This window comes from Anolis sagrei, chromosome 5 (assembly GCF_037176765.1).
Source record: "Anolis sagrei isolate rAnoSag1 chromosome 5, rAnoSag1.mat, whole genome shotgun sequence".
Classification (NCBI taxonomy): Eukaryota; Metazoa; Chordata; class Lepidosauria; order Squamata; family Dactyloidae; genus Anolis; species Anolis sagrei.
In genome coordinates, this window is record NC_090025.1 from 194,548,452 (window position 1) to 194,572,600 (window position 24,149).

General features: G+C 41.3%; 1 protein-coding gene across 1 annotated transcript in view; it reads left to right on the forward strand.

The window, feature by feature from the left end:
* The window catches only part of CEP41 (centrosomal protein 41), a 33,393-nt gene continuing 9,244 nt past the window's right edge, over positions 1-24,149 (forward strand). The window contains exons 1-6 of the mRNA XM_067469361.1: positions 1-106; positions 11,195-11,258; positions 14,690-14,737; positions 19,228-19,289; positions 20,952-21,021; positions 22,712-22,859. Of these exons, the coding sequence (XP_067325462.1) occupies positions 74-106; positions 11,195-11,258; positions 14,690-14,737; positions 19,228-19,289; positions 20,952-21,021; positions 22,712-22,859 (425 nt within the window). The 5' untranslated portion in view covers positions 1-73. The remainder of the gene's footprint in view (positions 107-11,194; positions 11,259-14,689; positions 14,738-19,227; positions 19,290-20,951; positions 21,022-22,711; positions 22,860-24,149) is intronic.

Here is a 24,149-nt window from a genome sequence, read left to right on the forward strand (position 1 = left end):
CGGCGGTGTGGGCTAGGGAGGCTCTGATTGGTGGAGACGCGCAGAGAGGCTGAGAGGCTGTCAGTTGGGCAGGATGTCGGCGAGGAGGCGCATCGGAGACCCTGAGGTGAGGGCCTTAAGTCAATAGAGCCTGATAAATAATTATAATACCATTAATAATCTATTCCTTCTGCTTCTCCACGCCTTCATAGCCAACATTGAGGCAATTGGGTTCATCTTTCAAGCATAAAGGAGAAAGATTTGGCCATCCAGGGGTTTGGGACTTCAACTCCCAGAAGCTCTTGGTGTATCAGTCAATGGCAAGGGATTCTGGGAGTTGGAGTCCAAAACAGCTAGAAGGCAAACGGTGTGGAATCAAAGCTTAGGGACTCTTTCATTGGTCTTGCCCCACAAATACAACACCGCCTGAGCTCTGCGAGTGCAGCATTCTTCTGAATGAAGCAGAGAGTGTTTGAGGACATCCATAGGGATACCAAGGTGCTTGTTTATAAAGCCATTGTCCTCCCAACCCTGCTATATGCCTGTGAAACGTGGACTGTCTACAGACATCAACACTGCCTGAGCTCTGTGAGTGCAGCATTCTTCTGAATGAAGTAGAGAGTGTTTGAAGACCAGACATCCATAAGGAGACCAAGGTGCTTGTTTATAAAGCCATTGTCCTCCCAACCCTGCTATATGCCTGTGAAACGTGGACTGTCAACAGACATCAACATTGACACTGAAATGCAACACTGCCTGCGCTCTGCGAGTGCAGCATTCTTCTGAATGAAGCAGAGAGTGTTTGAGGACTGGGACATCCTTAGGGATACCAAGGGGCTTGTTTATAAAGCTATTGATCCTGGACTCATCGCTGAGCCTGGAATCCCAGGTTTCGGCAGTGGATGGGAGAGCTTTTGCACAATTAAAACTTGTGCGCCAGCTGCACCCGTAGCTTGGGAAGTCAGATCTGGCCACGGTGGTCCACGCTCTTGTTACATCTCGATTAGATTGCTGCAATGCGCTCTACGTAGGGTTGCCTTTGAAGACTGTTCGGAAACTCCAACTAGTCCAGCGGGAGGCAGCCAGACTCCTCACCGGAGCGTCATACAGGGAGCATACCACACCCCTGTTGTGTCAGCTCCACTGGCTGCCGATCCAATTCCGAGCACAATTCAAAGTGCTGGTTTTGACCTACAAAACCCTATACGGCTCCGGCCCAGTATATCTGTCTGAACGGATCTCCCTCTACGTTCCACCCTGGAGTCTAAGATCTTCTGGGGAGGCCCTGCTCTCGACCCCGCCTCTATCACAAGTGGGGTTGGCGGGGACGAGGAGCAGGCCTTCTTGGTAGTGGCCCCCTGCTTGTGGAATTCGCTCCCCGGGGAAATTAGATCAGCGACATCACTCCTTTCCTTCAGGAAAAAACTGAAAACATGGATTTGGGACCAGGCATTTGGACAATCGGGCAGATAAAGAAAGGACCTTGAGAATGGCCAGGAAATGACTAATGGAATGGAATTTGGAACTCTGATAGACGAACGCTGAGCATGTCAATAGTTTTTATATGATGTGAAGTATATTGATTGTTTTGATTGTTTTAACTGTGATAATTGTTTTTAACTATGGTTTTGTACATTATGTGTAAATCTGTATAGGCATTGAATTGTGCCTTTTGTAAGCCGCCCTGAGTCCCCCCTCGGGGGTTGAGAAGGGCGGGGTAAAAGTACCCGAAATAAATATTGTCCTCCCAACCCTGCTATATGCCTGTGAAATGTGGACTGTCTACAGACATCAACATTGAGACTGAAATACAACATCGCCTGACCTCTGCGAGTGCAGCATTCTTCTGAGTGTTTTCCATTCTTGACTTGGGAGTTGATGGTGATCTTTGAACATTCGGACAACGTGGCTAGTCCAGTGGAATTGATAGAGAGTGTTTGAGGATTGGGACATCCATAGGGAAACCAAGGTGCTTGTCTATATTGTCCTCCCAACCCTGCTATATGCCTACGAGACATGGACTGTCTACAGACGTCACATGCAACTCCTGGACTGATTCTATCAGCACTGCCTCCGGAAAATCCTGCAAATCTCTTGGGAAGACAAGCGGACAAACGTCAGCATGCTGGAAGAAGCAAAGACCACCAGCATTGAAGCAATGGTCCTCCACCATCAACTCCGCTGGTCCGGCAACGTTGTCCAATTGCCCGATCACCTTCTCCCAAATTAATTGCTCTCCTCTGAACTCAAGAACGGAAAACGGAATGTTGGAGGACAGGAAAAGAGATTTAAAGATGGGCTCTGGCATAGACACCGATCACTGGGAAGTCCTGGCCCTTGAGCACTCCAGCTGGAGATCAGCTGTGACCAGCAGTGCTGCAGAATTTGAAGAGGCATGAATGGAGGGCAAAAGAGAGAAACGTGCCAAGAGGAAGGCGCATCAAGCCAACCCCAACCGGGACGCGCCTTCCTCTTGGCATGTTTAACCCTTTCGTCCTCCATTCGGGCCTCTTCCAATTCTGCAGCACTGTCAGTCATAGCTGACTTCCAGCTAGAGTGCTCATGGGCCAGAGCTTCCCAGTTCTCTTATGTCTATGCCACAGTTTTTAAGGTTGGCTTTGAGCCCATCTTTAAATCTCTTTTCCTGTCCTCCAACATTCTGTTTTCTATTCTTGAATTGGGAGTTGAGTAACTGCATTGGGAGATGATGATCTTTGAACATTCGGACAACATGGCTAGTCCAATGGAATTGGTAGCGTAAGATTCCAATGGAATTGGTAGTGTATTGGCAGCTTCAGTGCTGGTGGTCTTTGCTTTTTCTAGCACGCTGACATTTGTCTGCCTATCTTCCCAAGAGATTTGCAGGATTTTTTTGGAAGTAACGCTGATGGAATCGTTCTAGGAGTTACATGTGACGTCTGTACACAGTCCATGTTTCACAGGCATATAACAGTGTTGGGAGGACAATGGGTTTATAAACAAGCGCCTTAGTCTCTCTACAGACGTCCTGGTCCTCAAACACTCTCTGCTTCATTCAGAAGAATGCTTCACTTGCAGAGCTCAGGCAGTGTTATCAGTGTTGACTTTGGTGGAGAGGTGGCTGCCAAGGTAGCGGAAATGGTCGGCATTTTCTAATGTTGCACCATTAAGCCGTATTTCTGGCATTGCAGGGGGATTGGTTGGTGACTGCTGGAAGAACACTTTGGTTTTCTCAATGAGAGGCCAAGCTTCTCGTATGCTTCTGCAAAGGTGTTTAGAGTGGCTTGTAGGTCTTCATCTGAATATGCATAGACTACGTTATCATTGGCATATTGAAGTTCTATAACAGATGTTGTTGTGACCTTGGTTTTGGCTTTCTGTCTGCTGAGGTTAAATAGCTTACCATCTGTCCGATAGATGATTTCCAGTCCCCCTCCCCCTGATGGAATTCAATAAACAGCAGTGAGATGTTACTTTGTTAGTATACTAACTCTTGGGGTGGTGATGGCCAACAGGGAGCTCTGGTGTGGGCTGCTCCATGTGGTCACGAAGAATCAGAAGTGACTAAACGAATGAACAACAAATACTAACTCTGTCTTCTCCTTTTAAAAAAAATAATTCTAAATTTGTCTTTATTTTTACATAGAAACCAATACTACATATTTTTCCATCTCAATGAATCACGGAGATCCATTCTTTTTTATGATGTATACATGCAAATAATTAGTTTTACCTAACAGAAATTAATTATGACTTTAGTCCTGTTTTCTGAATATATTTGTTTTATTATATGTTGGAAGCCCTCTCCAAAACCGTATTTTTTATCAGGGATTTCAACATTGTCCAACCCACTGAGGCAAAGGCTTTATATATATCCAGTGCAATAATGCCTACTGAGCTTTCCCGTTTTTGACACTCTCTATAATTATCTTTTTTCCATTAATTTTGGATTTGGCTCCCAGTATTTTCATCCATTCATTGGAAATTGTCCGAACGTATCTCCTGCCACGAACTATCACGAAGTTTAAGATCTTCAAGAGAGGCCCTGCTCTTGATCCCACCACTATCGCAAACACGGTTGATAGGGATGAGAGACAGGGCCTTCTCAGCAGTGGCCCCCTGCTATGGAACACCCTCCCTAGAGATATCAGATTGGCCACCTCCCTCTTGTCTTTTAGAAGGAAAATCAAGACCAAGTGTTTGATCAGTGAGCAGCAAGTGGAAGAAGATCACACAACTTATGGCAATGAATTGACCCAGTCTGTTTTTTGGATTTCTATTGTAATGGATGTGTCTTAATTAATTGTTTTAATTGTTGTTTTAATTTTTAACATTTCGATTGTACTGTGGTTGTTTTTATGATGCTAGCATCGTATGATGCAAATTGTATTAGCCTGCCCTGAGTCCCCCTTTGGGGGGAGAAGGGTGGGGTATAAATATAGGAAATAAATAAAATAAATAAATGTATTTTAAGCCACTATTTGTAACTTTCAGATTAATTGATGTATATTTTAGCACGAGCTTTTTTGGAAAGAGTCCAATTCCATAGCTTCACTGATGGAGTGATTCTAAAGCTACAGAAATACGAATAGAATTAAAACACTTGTTGGGTAGAATTAGCAGCACATAGACCTTTAAAAGAGATGTGTGTGTTGATACAGACTCTTCCCTGCTTCTGTGGAGTAACAAGACTATTTCTTTGAAAAGTTAGGAAACGACAATTTCCAGATTGTCCTAACAAGTTAGGGAGCTTTGAGGCTTTGAAATAGTTATTTCTTAAAGTAGAGGAATTCAAGGCAGAGACCTCTAAATTGATATTAATGCACATGATGATATGGTTCCTCTATGTTTCAAGACAGTGTTGTGTCCTGACTTATATTGCAGGTAACTAGCAGGTGAGGGATATTATCATCACATCCTCCTCCTGGGATTCCTGGATGCATCTCCTTAGCTAAACTTCTACATTACAGTATTACTGCTTCCGCCACTGCCAGCCTTTGAGTCTTTTAAATAATGGTTGTCTTTTAAACCAGGCCCTGGTATTCACTCTTCCATCCCAGCAGGACTTTTTCCGTTCCCATTGAAGTTCTTTCTAATTCCAAATTCCGAAAGCTCTGTTGTCAGCTAGATCCCTTGGTGATGTCTGCTGGAGTGTTAAGAGCCAGATTGGTCCTGCTCATATAAAGGATTTTGCCTTCTCAATTGGACATTGGAACTCGCTCTCTCGGGAGACTAGGATGGCCTCTTTCCCTTTGTAAGCGAGCAAGAGAAAGCTTTTCTGTTCCAAGCGGCGTTTAGGAATTGCCTTCAAGCTTGTGCTGCTTGTTCATTTCTCTTTTTTTATTTTAATGAGTTTGCTTTAAATTGTTTTGTTTCCATGGATAATTTTATTGCATTTTAAGAATATCTTTTTATATTTGTTTCCTTTTGACTTTGTCAGTGCTTTTACCTATCTTCATTTACATTTTTTAAGTTACTGTGAGTCCCAGTTTTGTGGGGTAAGGAATTTATTTTTTTATCGTGTCAGGAGCAAACCAAACAGTTGTATTGTGTTTTTTAACAAACAAACAAAGCACAAAGTTTGCAAGCTTGCATGTTATTAAATGTCCTTTGACCAGTATCTGACCACTCAGGGTGCCTCTGGTGTTACTATAAGAAGGTCCTCCACTGTGCATATAGCAGGGTTCTGGTTGCATTGCAGCAGGTGGTCAGTGGTTTGCTCTTCTCCACACTCACATGTCATGGATTCCACTTTGTAGCCCCATTTCTTAAGGTTGGCTCTGCATCTCGTGGTGCCAGAGCGCAGTCTGTTCAGCACCTTCCAAGTCGCCCAGACTTCTGTGTGCCCAGGGGGGAGTCTCTCATCCGGTCTCAGCCATTGGCTGAGGTTCTGGGTTTGAGCCTGCCACTTTTGGACTCTGGCTTGTTGGGGTGTTCCAGTGAGTGTCTCTGTAGATCTAAGAAAACTATTTCTTGATTTAAGTCGTTGACGTTCTGGCTGATACCCAAACAGGGAATGAGCTGGAGATGTCACTGCCTTGGGCCTTTCTCTATTGGCTGCTACTTCCCGGTGGATGTCAGGTGGTGCAATTTCTCCTGTGGTGTAGGGGTAAGGAAGAAAAGAAATGAATAAACAACAATAATGTGGAATCTCCAAGCTTGAATGTTTATGCATCCCTTCACATTGTATTATTCTGTGGTCTTGCTCAACTCAGATTTTCTCACTGCTTTTCATTCTTCCCAGGACAAATACTCCATTACTTAGTTGGTGGATGTGCAATGTAGTCTATGATTGGTATTTTGATGGAATGCTCTCATGATATTTTAAATCAAAGGCTAGATTTTCTCCAGTGGTTCTCAACCTGTGAGTTCCCAGATGTTTTAGCCTTACAACTCCCAGAATTCCTAACAGCTGGTAAAGTTACTGGGAATTCTGGGAGTGTAGGTCAAAACACTATGGACCCTACTGGGCTAAATGATAAGTTATCATGGATTCTTTATCACTGGCTTTCTGCATTAGGGGAAGCTTGGATTGGACTAGACTTCCAGTTCCATGAATCTCTTAATTGTGGAGGTCAGGATTTTGATGACAAGCATTTAAGTCGCGACTTCCAAAATTGCAGCTATACCTAAGCATCTGCTGCCATTCCTATGCTATTGCAGTGCCCTTAACTGGGTGGTAAGTTGTAACAGGGCTGCTAGGTTCAGTACTAGCCAACATATTGAGACTTTCTTAATAGAAAAGCTAAGTGGACTGCTGCAAACCAGTGTAAACAAAGCTGATTTTCTCCAGGATTAGCCGTCTGCAAGGACATTGCCCGGGGATGCCAGGATGTTTGAAGTTTTACCATTCTTGTGGGAGGCTTCACTCATGTCCCAGCAAGAGGTGCTGGAAGTGTTGAAATACAATTCCCATGACATGCGGTGATGTTAATTATAATCCAACACACTTGGAGGTCATACATTAAGGAAGACTGATGTAGACTGCACTTTTTTGTGTCAGGAGCGACTTTAGAAACTGCAAGTTGCTTCTGGTGTGAGAGGATTAGCTGTCTGCAAGGACATTGCCCGGGGATGCCAGGATGTTTGAAGTTTTACCATCCTTGTGGGAGGCTTCATTCATGTCCCAGCAAGAGGTGCTGGAGTTGGCAGAGGGAGCTCAATCCACTCTCCCTGGATTCGGACCACTGACCTGTTGGTCTTCAGACCTGCTGGCACAAGAGTTTAACCCATTGTGCCACTGGGGGCTCTGTAGACTACACTAATCAATACAGATCAATTGCCGTTTTCTGCATTAAACTGAAATAGTAGAGACCCATTGCAGAATTTCCTCATGGCTAATTTTATGCCCAATGAGTATTGTCGTATCATCAATGTCATCTACTTGATACCCACCTCTCCTCAAGGCTGGTCTCAGTTTGGAAATCACATAAACTCCGTTTTTAAATTAGATGGTGTATGTATATGAAGATGTCTTGTCTTCAAGTGCCAGGCTGTAGAGAAAACAATATGTGATTTTGCAAACAAATCAGTAGTTGCCAACCTTTGGGCTTCCAGGTATTTTGGACTTCAGTTCCCACATTTCCTAACACCTGGTAAAATGACTGGGATTTCTGAGAGTTGAAATCCAAAACACCTGGAGGCCCAGAGAATGGGAACCATTGAATTAAATGAAGCCAGACTGTAGTTTTCACATTGCTGCATAGGGCCCTTTCACATCTCTATATCCCAGAACATTAAAGGCAGAAAATCCCTCACTATCTGCTTTGAACTGGATTATCTGAGTCCATACTCAGATAATGTGGGATTTTCTGCCTTGATATTCCTGGATATAGGGCTGTGTGGAAGGGCCTCAGGTAAAATGTTGATGGTGTCCAAAATTGTGAAAAACTGTTTTGCATTTGGAGCCCACATTCAAAACCAAGGGATTTGCATGTAACGTATCGCTGTGTAATACAGTTTTCCGCCAGCTGATGTGCATGCTAACTTGGCCTGTGTTGCTCCAAAGTATGTAGTTAAATTGCCTGTGTAATTGAAAGGCTGTTTATCCAAGACTCTGTTTACTGATGCATGCCATAGAATCGGTCACAAAGCTTCTGATCAGCTTGGAAATCATCTGGTAAATATGAAGAGAGGTGCAGGCTTGCCAAATGGGTGCCAACATGCCATGACTGTAACCATAGGGAAGAGAAATGGGTCTTGTTTTTTAGAGGAACATTCCTGTTCCTCTTCCTAGAATTCTTCCAGTTAATATCAGTATTATGAAGAGCTTCTAACTCTTTTATTAAAGGAAATATATATGGTAGGTTAAGACATGGACATTTCTAAATCTACTCTCCTTTTTATGTGCAAAGGGAATAAAGCAAGCAAGAGAAGAACTCCTGTCTTACTTTGCTCCCCTACATTACCTTTGCTGACCAATGCAGAAAAACGTCTTGGTTACAGTCGTCATTTTGTGTCTGTTGGTGACAACGGTTTTGGTTTTTTATTTTTTTGGGGGTTTTTTTTTGTTTTTGTTTTGTTTTTGTGGCTGTGTATTTTGTGGCTGCAAGGAAGACTCCAGCAAGACATGGAGCAAGAGTTGCCAGATGCACAAGCTGGGTTTAGAAAAGGCAGAGGAACGAGAGACCAAATTGCCAATATCCAGATGCTGGATAATGGAGAGAGGCAGGGAGTTTCAGAAAAACATCTATTTCTGTTTTATTGACTGTTCTAAAGCCTTTGACTGTGTGGATCATAATAAATTGTGGCAAGTTCTTGGTGGTATATATGGGGAGACCAATGTACCCTGTCTCTCTCCTGAGGAATCTGTATAAGGACCAAGTAGGAACGGTAAGAATGGCCATCAGACTGGAAAAAATCAACTTATATCCTCATACCAAAAAAGGGAAATGTGAAAGACTGCTCCAACTTCCGTACAGTGGCCCTTATTTCTCATGCCAGTAATGCTCAAGATCCTGCAAGGAAGACTCCAGCAAGACATGGAGCGAGAGTTGCCAGATGTTCAAGCTGGGTTTAGAAAAGGCAGAGGAACAAGAGACCAGATTGCCAATATCTGCTGGATAATGGAGAAAGGCAGGGAGTTTCAGAAAAACATCTATTTTTGCTTCATTGACTATTCTAAAGCCTTTGACTGTGGATCATAATAAATTGTGGCAAGTTCTTGGTGGGATGGGCATACCAAGCCCCCTTGTCTCTCTCCTGAGGAACCTGTACAAGGACCAAGGAGCAACAGTAAGAACTGACCACGGAACAGGAGACTGGTTCAAGATTGGGAAAGATGTCCGGCAAGGCTGCATACACTCACCCAACCTCTTTAACTTGTATGCAGAACACATCATGCGAGGATGTGCGGGTCTTGATGAATGCAAAGCTGGGGTGAAAATTGCTGGAAGAAACATTAACAACCTCAGATATGCAGATGACACCACTGGTGAGGAGGAGCTGAGGAGCCTTCTAACCAAGGTGAAAGAAGAAAATGCAAAAGCTGGGTGGCAGTTAAACATAAAAAAAAACAAGATTATGTCAACAAGGAGGATTGACAATTGGGAAATAGAAGGAGAAAATGTGGAGGCAGTGACAGACTTTGTATTTCTAGGTGCAAAGATGAGTGCAGACACAGAGTGCAGACGCAGACTGCAGCCAGGAAATCAGGAGATGCTTACTTCTTGGGAGGAGAGCAATGTCCAATCTCGATAAAAGAGTGAAGAATAGAGACATCACACTGGCAACAAAGATCCACATAGTTAAAGCAATGGTATTCCCTATAGTCACCTACGGATGTGAGAACTGGACCTTAGGGAAGACTGAGCAAAGGAAGAGAGATACTTTTGAACTGTGGTGCTGGAGGAAAGTTCTGAGAGTGCCTTGGACTACAAGAAGATCCAACCAGTCCATATTTCAGGAAATAAAGCCTGACTGCTCATTGGAGGGAAGGATAGGAGAGGCCAAGATGAAGTCCTTTGGCTACATCCTGAGAAGAAAGGAAAGCTTAGAGAAGAGAATGGGGAAAATGGAAGGGAAAAGGATGAGGGCCAACCAAGGGCAAGATGGATGTATGGCATCCTTGAAGTGACTGGACTGACCTTGAAGGAGCTGGGGGTGGTGACGGCCGACAGGCAGCTCTGGCGTGGGCTGGTCCATGAGGTCACGAGGAGTCAGAAATGACTGAACGAATGAACAACAACGAATTACAATGAGCACACGAAGCATTTAAAAAACTACTGTATTCATTTCTTAAGTTGCATTTTTCCTGTTAAAGGGGCATTGAACAGTGCATGCTTTAGATTCGATGGCATTTTAGAGTTGCTTTGTTGTTGTTGTTGTTGTTGTTGTTGTTGTTGTTGTTGTCTTAACTGTCTTACCTCCAAGATAGGAGGAGGAAGGACCCCAGCCTCAAATTTCTCCAGTTTTTGGATTGTTTTAACTGCATTAAAAAGGGGGTAGTTTGACATGCATGCCTTAATTATTAAAATCACATTCATGTATTTATTGTACATAGGCTTGGATTCCACGTCTGACCTCCCAGGCACATCATAGTCAAATCACAATTTCAGTCTTTTGAGCCTGATATCAAAGCAGGCTGATCAACTCGTGTTTCATCTCAAAAAAGGAATGGTGAAATTGCAAAAATTATGCCTGTCTCGCACAATCCACTTTTGTCATTTTGTTCAAATGTGGATTAGACAAGCAGAACCCTTGTTTCAATGGAGAAATGTGAGCTCTGTTGTCATGATTTTGTTTTTTTTAACAAGACGTATCTAAATATGAGGTAGGAATTGTATTGCTTTCCACATGTTGTTGGAGCGATAGTGACACCTTTACTGTCTCATGGTTCAGTACATGCAAACTTTGTTTTATGCATAACACTATTTAAAAGATTGTGCAATGTGTATAAAGTGTATATGGGACATAGATGAATTTTGTGTTTAAATTTGGGGGCCACCTGGAAGATAGATGTACATACAAATATAAGCATTCCAAAATCTGAAGGGCAGGGAGACAAAATACTCCTGGACCCACACATTTTTAGAAAAGGGAGACTCAGCCTGTATAGGCACTGGTATACAGTGTTAAGGAATCATGCTTCTCCAACCTTGCTGTGTCTACATTTTTGGATTGTGCAATGGTGAGCAATAATAGGGTGGGATGCTAGTTCTCCACTCTATGCCTGGCATATTTTCAAGGTGTAATGAAGGGTTTTATTTTTATTTTTCTCTCTCTTTTTTGAAACCAGCTTTTGACCAAAAGGATCCCACAGAATCCTAAATACCAGCATGTAAAAACTCGCCTTGACACAGGTAAGTGAGCTTCTCTTTCTTTGTTCTGGGAGGGGAATATTTCAATCTAAGGCATTGAATCTTAGCAAAGTACACAGCATAGATATTCAATGAGCCCCCGGTGGCGCAGTCGGTTAAACCCCTGTGCCAGCAGGACTGAAGACCGACAGGTCGCAGATTCAAATCCGGGAAGAGGCGGATGAGCTCCCTCTATCAGCTCCAGCTCCTCATGCGGGGACATGTGAGAAGCCTCCCACAAGGATGATAAAAACATCAAATCATTCGGGCATCCCCTGGGCAACGTCCTTGCAGACGGCCAATTCTCTCATACCAGAAGTGACTTGCAGTTTCTCAAGTCGCTCCTGACACGAAAAAAATTAGATATTCAGTTTATTTATTTAAATACTTATGGTGAGCTGGAGCATGGACAACAAAACAAATTTAAAGCAAATATTCCAACAGCTGAAAATGGTTTAAACCACCATATTCTGTAACAGAACCTAGACAAGCCATGAGCTGTAAGTCCCCAAATCTGGCCACTCTCGTACAGTGGATTTTCCATAAGTAGGGTTTTGTGCCCAGATCCAGACCTGGTGTGGTTTGTGATGTCAAGCCATGAGGTGACAATGACCATTAATGACTTAATCTCCATTGTGAATTAAGCCACAGACTACTAGTGACTGACTAATATTAGGAGTACTATTAGGTGAATAGAAAAGGCATCTCAATATAATTGCTTTTCTGTTGACCTGTGAATAACAGTTGCTGGAGATCATAAATGCAATCATTTATTAATATTCTTTATATTACTTTTACTCCACCCTGAGTCCCTTTGGTGAGAGAGGGAGGTCTAGAAATCTATTATTATTATTATTATTATTATTATTATTATTATTATTGCTACATTTCTGCTTAGTCACATGTGCTGGTAACTTGTGCAGACATATGTGCAAGACTGGAATGGAGAAGATTTCTCCCAGTCCTTATAATTAAATTGGAGCACTTAAATAGGAAATTACCATATATAAGTTAGTATAAGCCGACCCAAATATAAGCCGAGGCATCTAAATTTACCACAAAAACCTGGGAAAATGTATTGACTCGAGTATAAGCCAAGAGTGGGAAATGCAGCTACTAGTAAATTTCAAAATAAAAATAGATACCAAAAAATTACATTAATTGAGGCATCAGTAGGTTAAATGTTTTTGAATATTTACATAAAACTGTAATTTAAGATAAGACTGCCCAACTCTCATTAAATGATTATTCTAACCTTCAATGTAAATGTGCTGACGTATCCTTCCAATAATTATGGAAAATTAAGTAAAATAATGGAAATGTAATAATATAAATAATAATAAAAGAGTAAAATAGTGGAAATATAATAATAATAACAATAATAGAGTAAAATAATAAATGTAATAATAAATAGAGTAAAATAATAAATGTAATAATAATAATAATAATAATAATAATAGAGTAAAATAATGTAAATGTAATACCAATAATAATGATAAAGTAAAATAATAAAGGTAATAATAATAGAGTAAAATAATGTAAACATAATAATAATAAATAGAATAAAATAATAAATTTAATAAAAATAATACTAATAACTGTGTAAAATAATAAATAACCTTGACTCGAGGATAAGCTGAGGGGAGCTTTTTCAGCCTAAAAAGGGGGCTGAAAAACTAGGCTTATACTCGAGTATATACGGTAACTATGTATAGGAAGCAAAATGAAGAATTTCCTGTTAAATAAGATTTCTATTCACACAAATTAAAAAAGCCAGTCCCCCAATTTTTAGCTTTGCAGAAAGTAAGAACTTGGAAATTATTCATAGAGTTCTTGTGTTTGCTGTTTTCACATTCCCTTGGTTACTTTGCTTGCCCCCTTTTCTTCCTCTACAGTTGGTACACTTAACTATGTCAACAAAATACAGAGCCTGGTGATGACAGCTCCCCAGATCCTCCACCCAAATGGCTGACTAGGCAGTTCTGTAGTCCTGAAATTGATTTTTCTCAGATCTTTATCAAATTAAACTAGGTCTTATTGAGTCAAACCAGCCGCACTCCTGGCCTCGTCTTTTCTGTCCTGGCTGGATGAAGGTTTCCAAAGATTCAGACAAAGAATGCCCTTTCCCAGTTCTGTTAACGGAGACCTTCTAAGAAAGATGTGTGCCCAGCAACCAACATGCAAAACAGTCCTTGTACCCATTGTTTTAAATATTTTCCAGACTTTTCCTGCTATGGGTTGTTGTAGGTTTTATCAGGCTATATGGCCATGTTCTAGAGCCTTCGACAATACATTTTTTGCTATGTTTGGATCTTATTTTGTGGGTTTTTACGAGTAACAGTGTCACTCTCTGAATGCTATTATTTTTCATTTTAAAAAAGGAATGACATACCCAAAGACAACTATGTTGGTGTGGAAAAGCAGCTAAGGGTACATTTGCATTGTAGAATTAATGCAGTTTGAGACAAATGTAACTGCCGTGATTCAATGCTATGGAATCGCAAGAGTTGTAGTTTTAGAGGTCTTTAATCTTCTCTGCCAATAAAGTTCTGGTGCCTCACCAAACTCTCGTGATCCCATAGCATTGAGCCATGGCAGTGGTGTAAAGTGCACTAATTTTGCAGTGTAGATGCACCCTCAGAAGCTCAGCCTTTAAATTCATGGAATGGCTTTGAGCTAATCACCTGCTAGCCATCATCTGCCCAGATGTACCTACTTAATAAAAGGTGCTTTTGGAGTAACATTGAAAGGGTCTTTGGGTGAAATTTGCAAATGCTAAGCAAGGGACTTTGAATGAAATTAACAGCAAAAGAGAAATATACCCTTCCTCTGTAGAAAAAGAGCAACACGGAAGAAAATGTTTTTAAGAAACAAGATGTGACATGTAGAGGTTGGAAGTTGTATTGTGGTTAAGTTCAAAGGTTGTGGTTAAGTGCAGAGTCTGCAGGTACAAGAAGTTACTTTCCATCAACAGGTCAAGGGAGAGGGGCTGGAAAGAGTACTTTCCATGACAAAAAAATGTTCTTGTTTACTTGAGGTTATATATTGGTGGTCAGAAAGCCAAACGGACGCAGCAGTCACTTGAAGGGGTAGCATCTGTGTATGCTGTCAGGCTGTCCGTCTTCTTCATGAAGAAACTAAAATAAACCTTGTTTTTTGATCTTTTTGGGACTGCCTCCTTCCTTTCGTGCTCCCGTGATGTGGACCCAAGAAGACCCAATCTGGGTGGTATTTCGGACTAAGGTTTTTGCCCTTCTAATCTTCAGTAACAATTATGATCACAGAATTAACTTTGAATTAACTGCTACACGTGACATCTTGGCAAGTGTTCGGATTTCACCCTCTGTTCTTTGAAGTTATTGATGAAAAATGAACCAATTGTCCCTCTTCTATAGAGAGGGATGCATTCCTCCTACGTGTGTTTTCTTTCGTAGGTAGCAGTATGACCAAATACACTGAAAAACTTGAAGAGATCAAGAAAAGTGAGTAATATTACAACAGTAACTTGCATATCTATTCTGATCATTGGGAGCAGGAAGGTGATGGTTTGTGGATATAGAAATTCGAGGGCCTCTTGTCTGATAGGAGATGGCACCCCACTGAAAAGGGAGATGAACGGAATATAAATATATTATTTATACTGCATTACATATACATTACATGTAATATTTGTAATGCAGATTGAGTCTCCCATATACAAAATGCTTGAGACCAGAAGTTTTGGGCATTTTTTTCAGATTCTGGCATATGTGCGTTTGCATATAGGTACATAATGAGACAGGTGTCCTTGGTGGCGCAGGTTAAACTGCTGAGCTGCTGAACTTACTAACTGAAAGGTTGGCGATTCGAATCCAGGGAGCAGGGTGAGCTTCCACTGTTAGCCCCAGCTTCTGCTAACCTAGCAGTTCAGAAACATGCAGATGTTTGTAAAAAATAAAATTTGATATAAATATGCAAATTTTGTTAATAGTATTAACGTACTATGATGTTATTATGTTTTAACTTATTTGTATATGAATTTCCTGTTGTTAGCCGGCCTGAGTCCCTCTTCGAAGGTTGAGAAGATCAGGTTATAAAAGCTCTAAATAATAAATAATAAATAGGAATATATGGTGATAGAAGAGTTAAGGACCAAGATCAAGACTTGATGATGATGATGTTTAGAGCAGCACATGCAGTAATAGCTTGGGGTTGGAAAGAAAAAAAGAAATGGACACTTGAAAATGGTATGAATATGTGTGGGACCAAATACAACTGGATATTAAGGACATCATAAGAAGCAAAAAAACATGGTCAGACAAACAGAAGAAAATTAAAGAAATTTGGACTCCATTTAAAAGATGGTTACAGGTCGTTAAACCAGATGATGAAAGCTGGAAGAAAAAATTGGATAGAATCATAAAAAGGCTCATGTAATGGGAGGGAAAGGATTACATTGTCAACAGGGAAGAGGGAGGGGTGGGAGTGGGGAGGAAGAAGGGAATGAAAAAGTACAAAATGCCTGGTACTTATGGTTATGCATAATTGTTTTAGAAGAATGATTTAAAAATGGGGGGGGGGGGGACATGCAGATGTAAGTAGAGCAGTAGTTACCGCTCCAGTGGGAAGATAACTGCTGGACACATGGCCTCAGAGGTGTCTACGGACAACGCTGGCTCTTCGACCTAGAAATGGAGATGAGCACCAACCCCCAGAGTCGGACATGACCGGACTTAATGTCAAGAGGAAACCTTTACATAATGAGACATCTTGGAGACAGGGTCCAAGTCTGAATATGGAATTCATTTATGTGTCATTCATACCTTACAGACACAGACTGAAGGTGATTTTATACACAATTAAAAAAACAATGTTATGCACAAAACAAAGTTTGTGCATATTGAAGCATCAGATAGCAAAGTTGTCACTTTCTCAGGCATCCATGGAAAGAGTTTTGGATTTTAAGTCTTTCCCATTTTGGATTCCTAGATAAAGATGCTCAATTGGTGACAGTAAATACATTGTTTTTGCACAAGATGTCCTGAGGCATCCAGCAGAAATGAAACCACTGTTCTCTCCTCTTTCTACCCTCCTTCTGAGCTTCTATAAACTATTGAAAAACACCTTGATCTTATATCAGTTGTCCTTATGTAATTATCAGGTTTCATGTTAATTTCCCCAATACCCTATGCAACAATAACAAGGACTAGACACTTCCTAGAACAAGTACAATCTTGATGAAACCTAGATCTGATAAGACTCTTCTTCTAAATCATGTATTCTTCAGGTTTCATACCTAACTACAAAAGACTTTCAGATACAGCTTCTAAAAAGGAAGTGGTTGGTTCTCTTTCCTCCTCGTTTTCCCTTTAAAAATTGGTCATTTCTTTGGTGAACTAGAAATAAAAAGATATTGTGAACTGTTCCACAACATCCTTTTGTTAACAGATCGCCTTTGAATGCTGAAATCTTAGCTGTGGTCTCGTTATGACAACAAACCTTGTTGTGTTCCTGTCCCTTTTGGTCTCAGCTCTGTGCTGTGCAAAATTAGTGTCTCTTTTGTATGAAACCCTCCTTCTGTCTAAATCCAAGAAACTCAGTTGCAGAAGCCCTCTCATTGGGCTTGTGGTGAATGACACCTTGTGTGGTTTAGGTAATTTGCAAACAGTCTTGATTTCTCATGGATAGATGACACCAGTTGGACAGAGGCTTAAATGCCCAGGACAGTGTTGCTTCTGTCTCTTCTGTAACGTGAGCGAAGCAGGTTATGAGCCTAGAAAACCAAAACGGAAGGGCCAGAAAAGACAGTCCTCATTTGCACCTGACCCAGCAGGAGCAGATGAGGAACCAACCCTAGAGGTTTCTTCCTTTCTGCAAGCCTCATGTTGGCTGCTTGTTGAGGAGTTGTAGACACTAGGGCTCTCTCTGAGATACTGCTTCGAGATGTCTGAAACCTCCAATGGGCCTTCCGCATTCTCTCCAGGTACGTTATGGCAATGGACAAGGACTAAGTGGACTATTCTTTTACTTTGTTTGCCATGTTTTGATAGAGGAATGGCAACTGATGGCAGTCTGGGCCAGAAACCCTTGGGGCTGGATAGGATGAGCAGAAATACAAGAAATCCATCCTGTTTTTTAAAAAATTGGGGAGGTGGGTTATGTTAAACATTGCAAGGGATCCTGTAATCTAATTTTAAAGATACACTAACTGTACCCGCCATGCGTTGCTGTGGCCAACCTTCTCTCCCTCTTTCTTTCCTTTCTGTCTTTCCTTCCTTCCCTCCCTCCCTCTTTCCTTCCTTCCTTCCTCTCCTTTTTTCTTTCCTTCTTTCCTTCTTTCCTTCCTTGCTTCCTCCCATTTTTCTTTCCTTCCTTCCCTTCCCTTTTTCTTTCTCTCCTTTCTTCCTTCTCTATCTATTCTTGGACTGTAACTCCCAGCAGCCCTCCTGATTGATCTATCTACCTACTATCTATCTCTATCTAATCTATCTATCTTATCTATCTGGAGGATTGCTGGGAGTTGCAGTCCAGGAATAGGAAATAAGAAATATATAAGGATTGGGATGCTCTCAAAGAAATTCAAGGAGAAGCAAGCTTGCAGCTTGGAAGCAATGCATTTGGAACATCTTCCTCCCCTAAAGGGTCTGGTCTAGGGGATGCTGGGAGCTGTCATTTTTGTGCATGCGTTCTATTGTCATTTAACTTTTTTGGGATTTTAAGTCCTTTCCGCTTTTTTTTTTTTGGGAGGGTTTTATGAGTGATGGTCACTCATTGGTCTGTTAGAGGTGTAGTGCCCAACTTTCATTTCAATTCACCCAGTGGTTTTTGAGTTATGTTAACCCCACAAACGAACATTACATTTTTATTTATATAGAAGATTGCAACTCCTGGGAGATTCTAGTGGAGAGAAATCAGTCTTATTGTCCAGCAAAAGAGTCACTCAGAGAATTCAGATGAGTTGAGGGCCACAAAAGGAGTCTGGGGGGGTCTGCATACGGCCCCCCAGGACCATACTTGACCCACATCTGTTCTAGAGCATCTCATATAGCTTCAGAATGAGGTAGAGTCCTTCAGGTGGAAGACAGAGCAAAACCTATTAGTATTTGTTTGCAAAACATATTTATATTTGTATATATTGTGCTTTATTTTATTTCAAATGAATAATTCCTTGTTTTGATTCCAATGAGTTGTCTGGTTTAAATAAATGATAGCTTTAAGAAAAGATGTTCTGTGTTGTAGACTATTGTATGGATATAAAATGAAACTCAACAGGGATATTTAGGGTTTTTTTCCCTAGTTCACGTTTCCAGGCATTGTGTGCTTCACATACATTTTGCTGTATTGTGATAACTTTCCCACGATAGCTCAAGTTCATCTGAATTGCATGTGTTGATGGGGAAAGAAAAGACCTGATGGGTGGAAGGTCATTTCTTTATGTAGTAGAGTTTAGTTGGAAACGTGCTGGACATGTACTTATTTCTCTGCTTAAATGCAGTCTGGCTTAAAATTATGTTCTGCAAGTTGAATGCGGGGTGCACATTCAATTGATCAAGATCCTTGTAGTTGATGGGTAACACACAGATGGAGTCTGAACATATCTGGCTACATGCAGTTACCTAGTCACAAATGGCTCCTATGGACTGAAAGCTTGTGCACACTCTTGGTTGGTCAAGGACCATATTGAAGACTCTGGCAAATAAACTGATTAAAGGAGGCTCTTATAACTCTGCTCTATCTGCTGGAGCTGAATGAAGACAAGCTAATGAACTTTAGCTGATTGGCAGCAACATTAATTCCTCTGTAATCCAGTGACTGAGCGCCTCAAGTCTGGGCCCTTCCAGGAACAATCTCAGAGTTGGCCAAGTCACCAGGTGGATTAGTGAATCGAGATTAAACTCTCAGGATATCCCATGAGCATTCTTGTGTTTCTATGAATTGAATCTCGTGGAAAGAATGTAACCGTTATCTCATAGGTGATGTCTCTTGGTTTCAGACTACAGGTACAAGAAAGACGAACTCTTCAAAAGATTGAAAGTTACCACTTTTGCCCAGCTGGTAGGTAATGCTTTTCCTTGGACTGGTTCTCTGAAATATCTGTTTTTTATGATATCTTCTGTACAGATATTCCATGAAGTTATTTAGAGACATAACCTCATGTTTTCCTTTATGAAAAACCAACAGGCTGGCTTGCCTTCTCAGTGTTTTTTCTGCGTTGTATGTTTTGCTGAAGTGCCCAGTGCTTCTTTGAATTTTCAGGACAGAAGTACACATTCACTGGCATTGGGAGCACATGACCCTCACCAAAGTGGAACACGCAAATAAAAACTATTCATTATCATTAGGAATCCTTAGGACTTCTGCAAAGATGAAACTCACAAATGTGGAGGAATGACTGGAGTTGGGTTTTGCTTTTTCAGCAAAACCTCTTTCTCTAGGAGCCCTTCCTAGGACTTTAAAGTCTACCAATTTTTGGTTGCTATGAACTTTCATGTGATGGAGTGACTTCGTGTTCTGTGCCTAAGATTACTAGTTATCCATAGAAGCTTATGCCAAATAAAACTTCTTCAAGTTCACATGTAAGCCCCCCTTTCTGAATCCAAGCCAACTGAAACCCCTTCTAGTTTTGGAGTTGGGTGCCATCTCTATGCAGGTGACACACAACTCTACTACTCTTTTCCACCCCAATCCAAAGAAGCTCCCCAGATCCTGGATCAGTGTCTGGCAGCTGCGATGGACTGGATTAAGGCCAACACGCTGAGACTTAATCCACACAAGACGGAGGTCCTCCTGGTCAGTCGCAAGGCCAATCGGGGTCTAGGGTGGCAACCTGTGCTCAACAGGGTTACAGTCCCCCTGAGGACATAGGTCTGCAGACTTGAAGCTCAGGTGTTGGCGGTGGCCAGGAGAGCCTTCACACAATTAAAATTTGTGTGCCAGTTGCAACCATACCTTGAGAAGCCTGACTGAGCCACAGAGGTCCATGACTTAGTTACATCCAGAATGGACCACTGAAATAATAATTATTATTATGACAGCAGGATTGCAGAGAAACAACTGGAAAAGCTGACACGATATGAGGATTTAAAAATCGAACTGCAAAGACTCTGGCACAAGCCAGTCAAGGTGGTCCCAGTGGTGATTGGCATACTGGGTGCAGTGCCTCAAGACCTTGGCCTGCATTTAAACACAATCAGTGCTGACAAAATTACCATCTGCCAGCTGCAGAAGGCCACCTTACTGGGATCTGCACACGTTATTCACCGATACATCACACAGTCCTAGACACTTGGGAAGTGTCCGACGTGTGATCCAATACAACAGCCAGCAGAGTGTCTGCTGTGGACTCATCTTGTTGTGTTTCAAATAATAATAATAATAATAACTTTATTTTTATACCCCACCTCCATCTCCCTCTGAGGATGCTTGCCACAGATGCAGGCGAAACGTCAGGAGAGAATGCTTCTAGAACATGGCCATACAGCCCAAAAAACCTACAACAACCTGATGACGACGACTATTTATTTATTTATTTATTTCATATCAAAAGCATTGCATAAATTAGTATAAAACTTTTAAACATTTATTATTATTATTATTATTATTATTATTATTATTATTATACTGCCAAACAAAATCCAGATTGTCTGCTTTGAACTGGATTATATGGCAATATGGAAGGGGCCCGAGTGTTTAATGCTCATGCCTTTCATCCTGCAGGTGATCCAGGTTGCTTCTCTCTCAGATGAAAACTCGGAAGTGCCACCTGAGGAACCCCAAAAGCTAGACGGTAACATTCTGGACTCACTTTTAATGTAGTCTAATGTTCACTCTTGATATGCTGAACTGCAATTCCTCTGTTTCCACGGTGCATGGGATGATGGGCGCTATAGTCTAGCACATCTATAGAATGCCACGTAAGGCAAGGCTGTTTTAACATTGTTAGGAAGGAAAGGATATTGGCTGATCTACTCTTTATTGTTTTTCAATGTGTTTGTTTAAATCAGTGGTTCTCAGCCTTCCTAATACTGCGACCCCTTAATACAGTTCCTCATGTTGTGGAGACTCCCAACCATAAAATTTTTTTTGTTGCTAATTCCTAACTGTAATTTTGCTACCGTTATGATCATAATGTAAATATCTGACATGCAGGATGTATTTTCATTTACCAGACCAAATTTGGCACAAACACCAATATGCCCAAATTTGAATACTGGTGGGGTTGTGGGGAATTGATTTTGTCATGTGGGAGTTGTAGTTGCTGGGATTTATAGTTCACCTACAATCAAAGAGCATTCTTAACTCCAGCAGTGCTGGAATGGAACCAAACTTGACACACAGAACTCACATGTTCAAACAATATTTTATTTTGTTTATTGTTGTATTGATGTTTTGATGTTAATTAATTGATATTGCTGTTTTAATTGATTAATGATCTGTTTTGTACTTTTGAATTGGTTGTTAACCGCTCTGAGTCGCCTGAGGGCTGAGAAGAGTGGTATACAAGTGAAGTAAATAAATAAATAATAAATAAAACAGAAAATACTGGAAGGGTTGGTGGGCATTGACTTTGGGTTTGGGAGTTGTAGTTCACTTACATCCAGAGAGCACAATTATAGATCTGGACCAAACTTGGCACAAATACTTAATATGCCCAAAAGTGAACACTGTTGGAGTTTGGGGAAAATAGGCTTGACATTTGAAAGTTGTAGTTGCTGGGATTTATAGTTCACCTACAATCAAAGACCATTCTTAACTCCACCAGTGCTGGAACTGAACCAAACTTGGCACACAGAACTCCTATGTCCAACAGAAAATACTGGAAGGGTTGGTGGGCATTGACCTTGGGTTTGGGAGTTGTAGTTCACTTACATCCCGAGAGCACAATTATAGATCTGGACCAAACTTGGCATAAATACTCAATATGTTCAAAAGTGAACACTGTTGGAGTTTGGGGAAAATAGACTTGACATTTGAGAGTTGTAGTTGCTGGGATTTATAGTTCACCTACAATCAAAGAGCATTTGGAACCCCACCAATGATAGAATTGGGCCAAACTTCCCACACAGAACCCCCATGACCAACAAAAAATACTGTGTTTTCTGATGGTCTTTGGTTCCTCCTCTAACACCCCCTCATGACCCCTCCAGGGGTCCCGACCCCCAGGCTGAGAACTACTGGTTTAAATATTTCTATACACTACTGACATAATCAATGATATCACAGCATTTTCCAGCAGATGCTCACATAGCAAAATTTTACCGTCTGTGGGCTTTGAATGTGTGGAAGTGACAATGGAAATCCTGCAGAAAAATCCTGAAATCCTTTCCAAGCACAGGGTTGGAAAACAAACACATTGTATGGTACTAGAAGAGCTGAATATGTCTGCTATCTCTAGAAAACACATCATCTGTAGACTCCCAGGGGCTCTAGATAATATAATTCTGAATTATTCACGCCCCTGTTGTTTGCCCATTCAGAAGGTGATGCCACTCCCGCCGAAAATAATGTGGATGCTGAAGAAGCAGAGACCAACGGCAAAAGCAGCCCTGGTGAGAAACCAGCCAGTCCCATCCTCTTCATCAACAACACCGGTGCGGGGGAATCCTATCGCTCCACCTTACAGAGGTATCACATAGCGTTTGCCTTCATTCCTTCCACTTGCTGTTATTGGTCTCTGTGCTCACCTGCACAGATGGGGTTACAAAAGCACGCAGGGATGCAGTTTGAGACAGGAAAATCCAATAAAACTGATACTTTAGACACTAAAGGTGATGCATGGGATCTCAAAAGATGGGATTACCTTAAATCTTTCAAGCATGTTTTCCTTCAAAAAGGGGCAAGAGTTATGGATTGGTGGTTCAGAGAATTTTGAAGGTTCACACTTCATCATATCCCACAAAGTGATTTATTTTGTTCTGAGAGGGTATGGGAGAGTGTTTCCTCATTCTTATCGTTCATGAAAGCTTGGGAAAAGTCCTCTCCTGGACCTAAAATTACACAGGAGACAAAAAGTAGTAAAGTCAATGTTTAACTATGAATTTCAAAGTCTACTGAATTTTAATCTTCTGTTTATTTTAATATACGTATTCTGCATGTTTTAAGATATGTATTTTACTAAATTTTCTTATGGTGATGTGTTTTAACTGTGTTGTGCCCCACCTCAAGCTATGAGGAGAGGCTGGTAAATAATAATAATAATAATAATAACAACAACAGCAATAACAACAACAACAACAAAAGCTTACATGATATGAGGATTTAAAGATCGAACTGCAAAGACTGTGACACAAACCAGTAAAGATGGTCCCAGTGGTGATCACTACACTGGGTGCAGTGCCTAAAGATCTTGGCCTGCACTTAAACACAACCGGTGCTGTCAAGATTACTATCTGCCAGCTCCAAAAGGCCACTCTACCGGGATCTGCACACATTATTCGCCTATATATCACACAGTCATAGACACTTATTAAGTGCCCGACGTGTGATCCAATACAACAGCCAGCAGAGTGATCTTGTTTGCTGTGGACTCATCTTGTTGCGTTTCTGATAATAATAATAATAATAATAATAATAATAATAATAATAATAATAGGGACCCTTGGTGGCACAGTATGTTAAACCGCTGAGCTGCTGAACTTGCTGAACGAAAGGTTGGAGGTTCGAATCTGTAGAGCAGAGTGAGCTCCTGCTTTTAGCCCCAGCTTCTGTCAACCTAGCAGTTTGAAAACATTCAAATGTGAGTAGATCAATAGGTATCACTTCTGTGGGAAGGTAACGATGCTTCATGCAGTCATGCTGGCCACAAGCCTTTGGAGGTGTCTACGAACAATGCCGGCTCCTTGGCTTAAATATAGAGATGAGCACCACCCCCATAGTTGGACTCAACTACAGTTAATGTCGGGGAAACCTTTATCT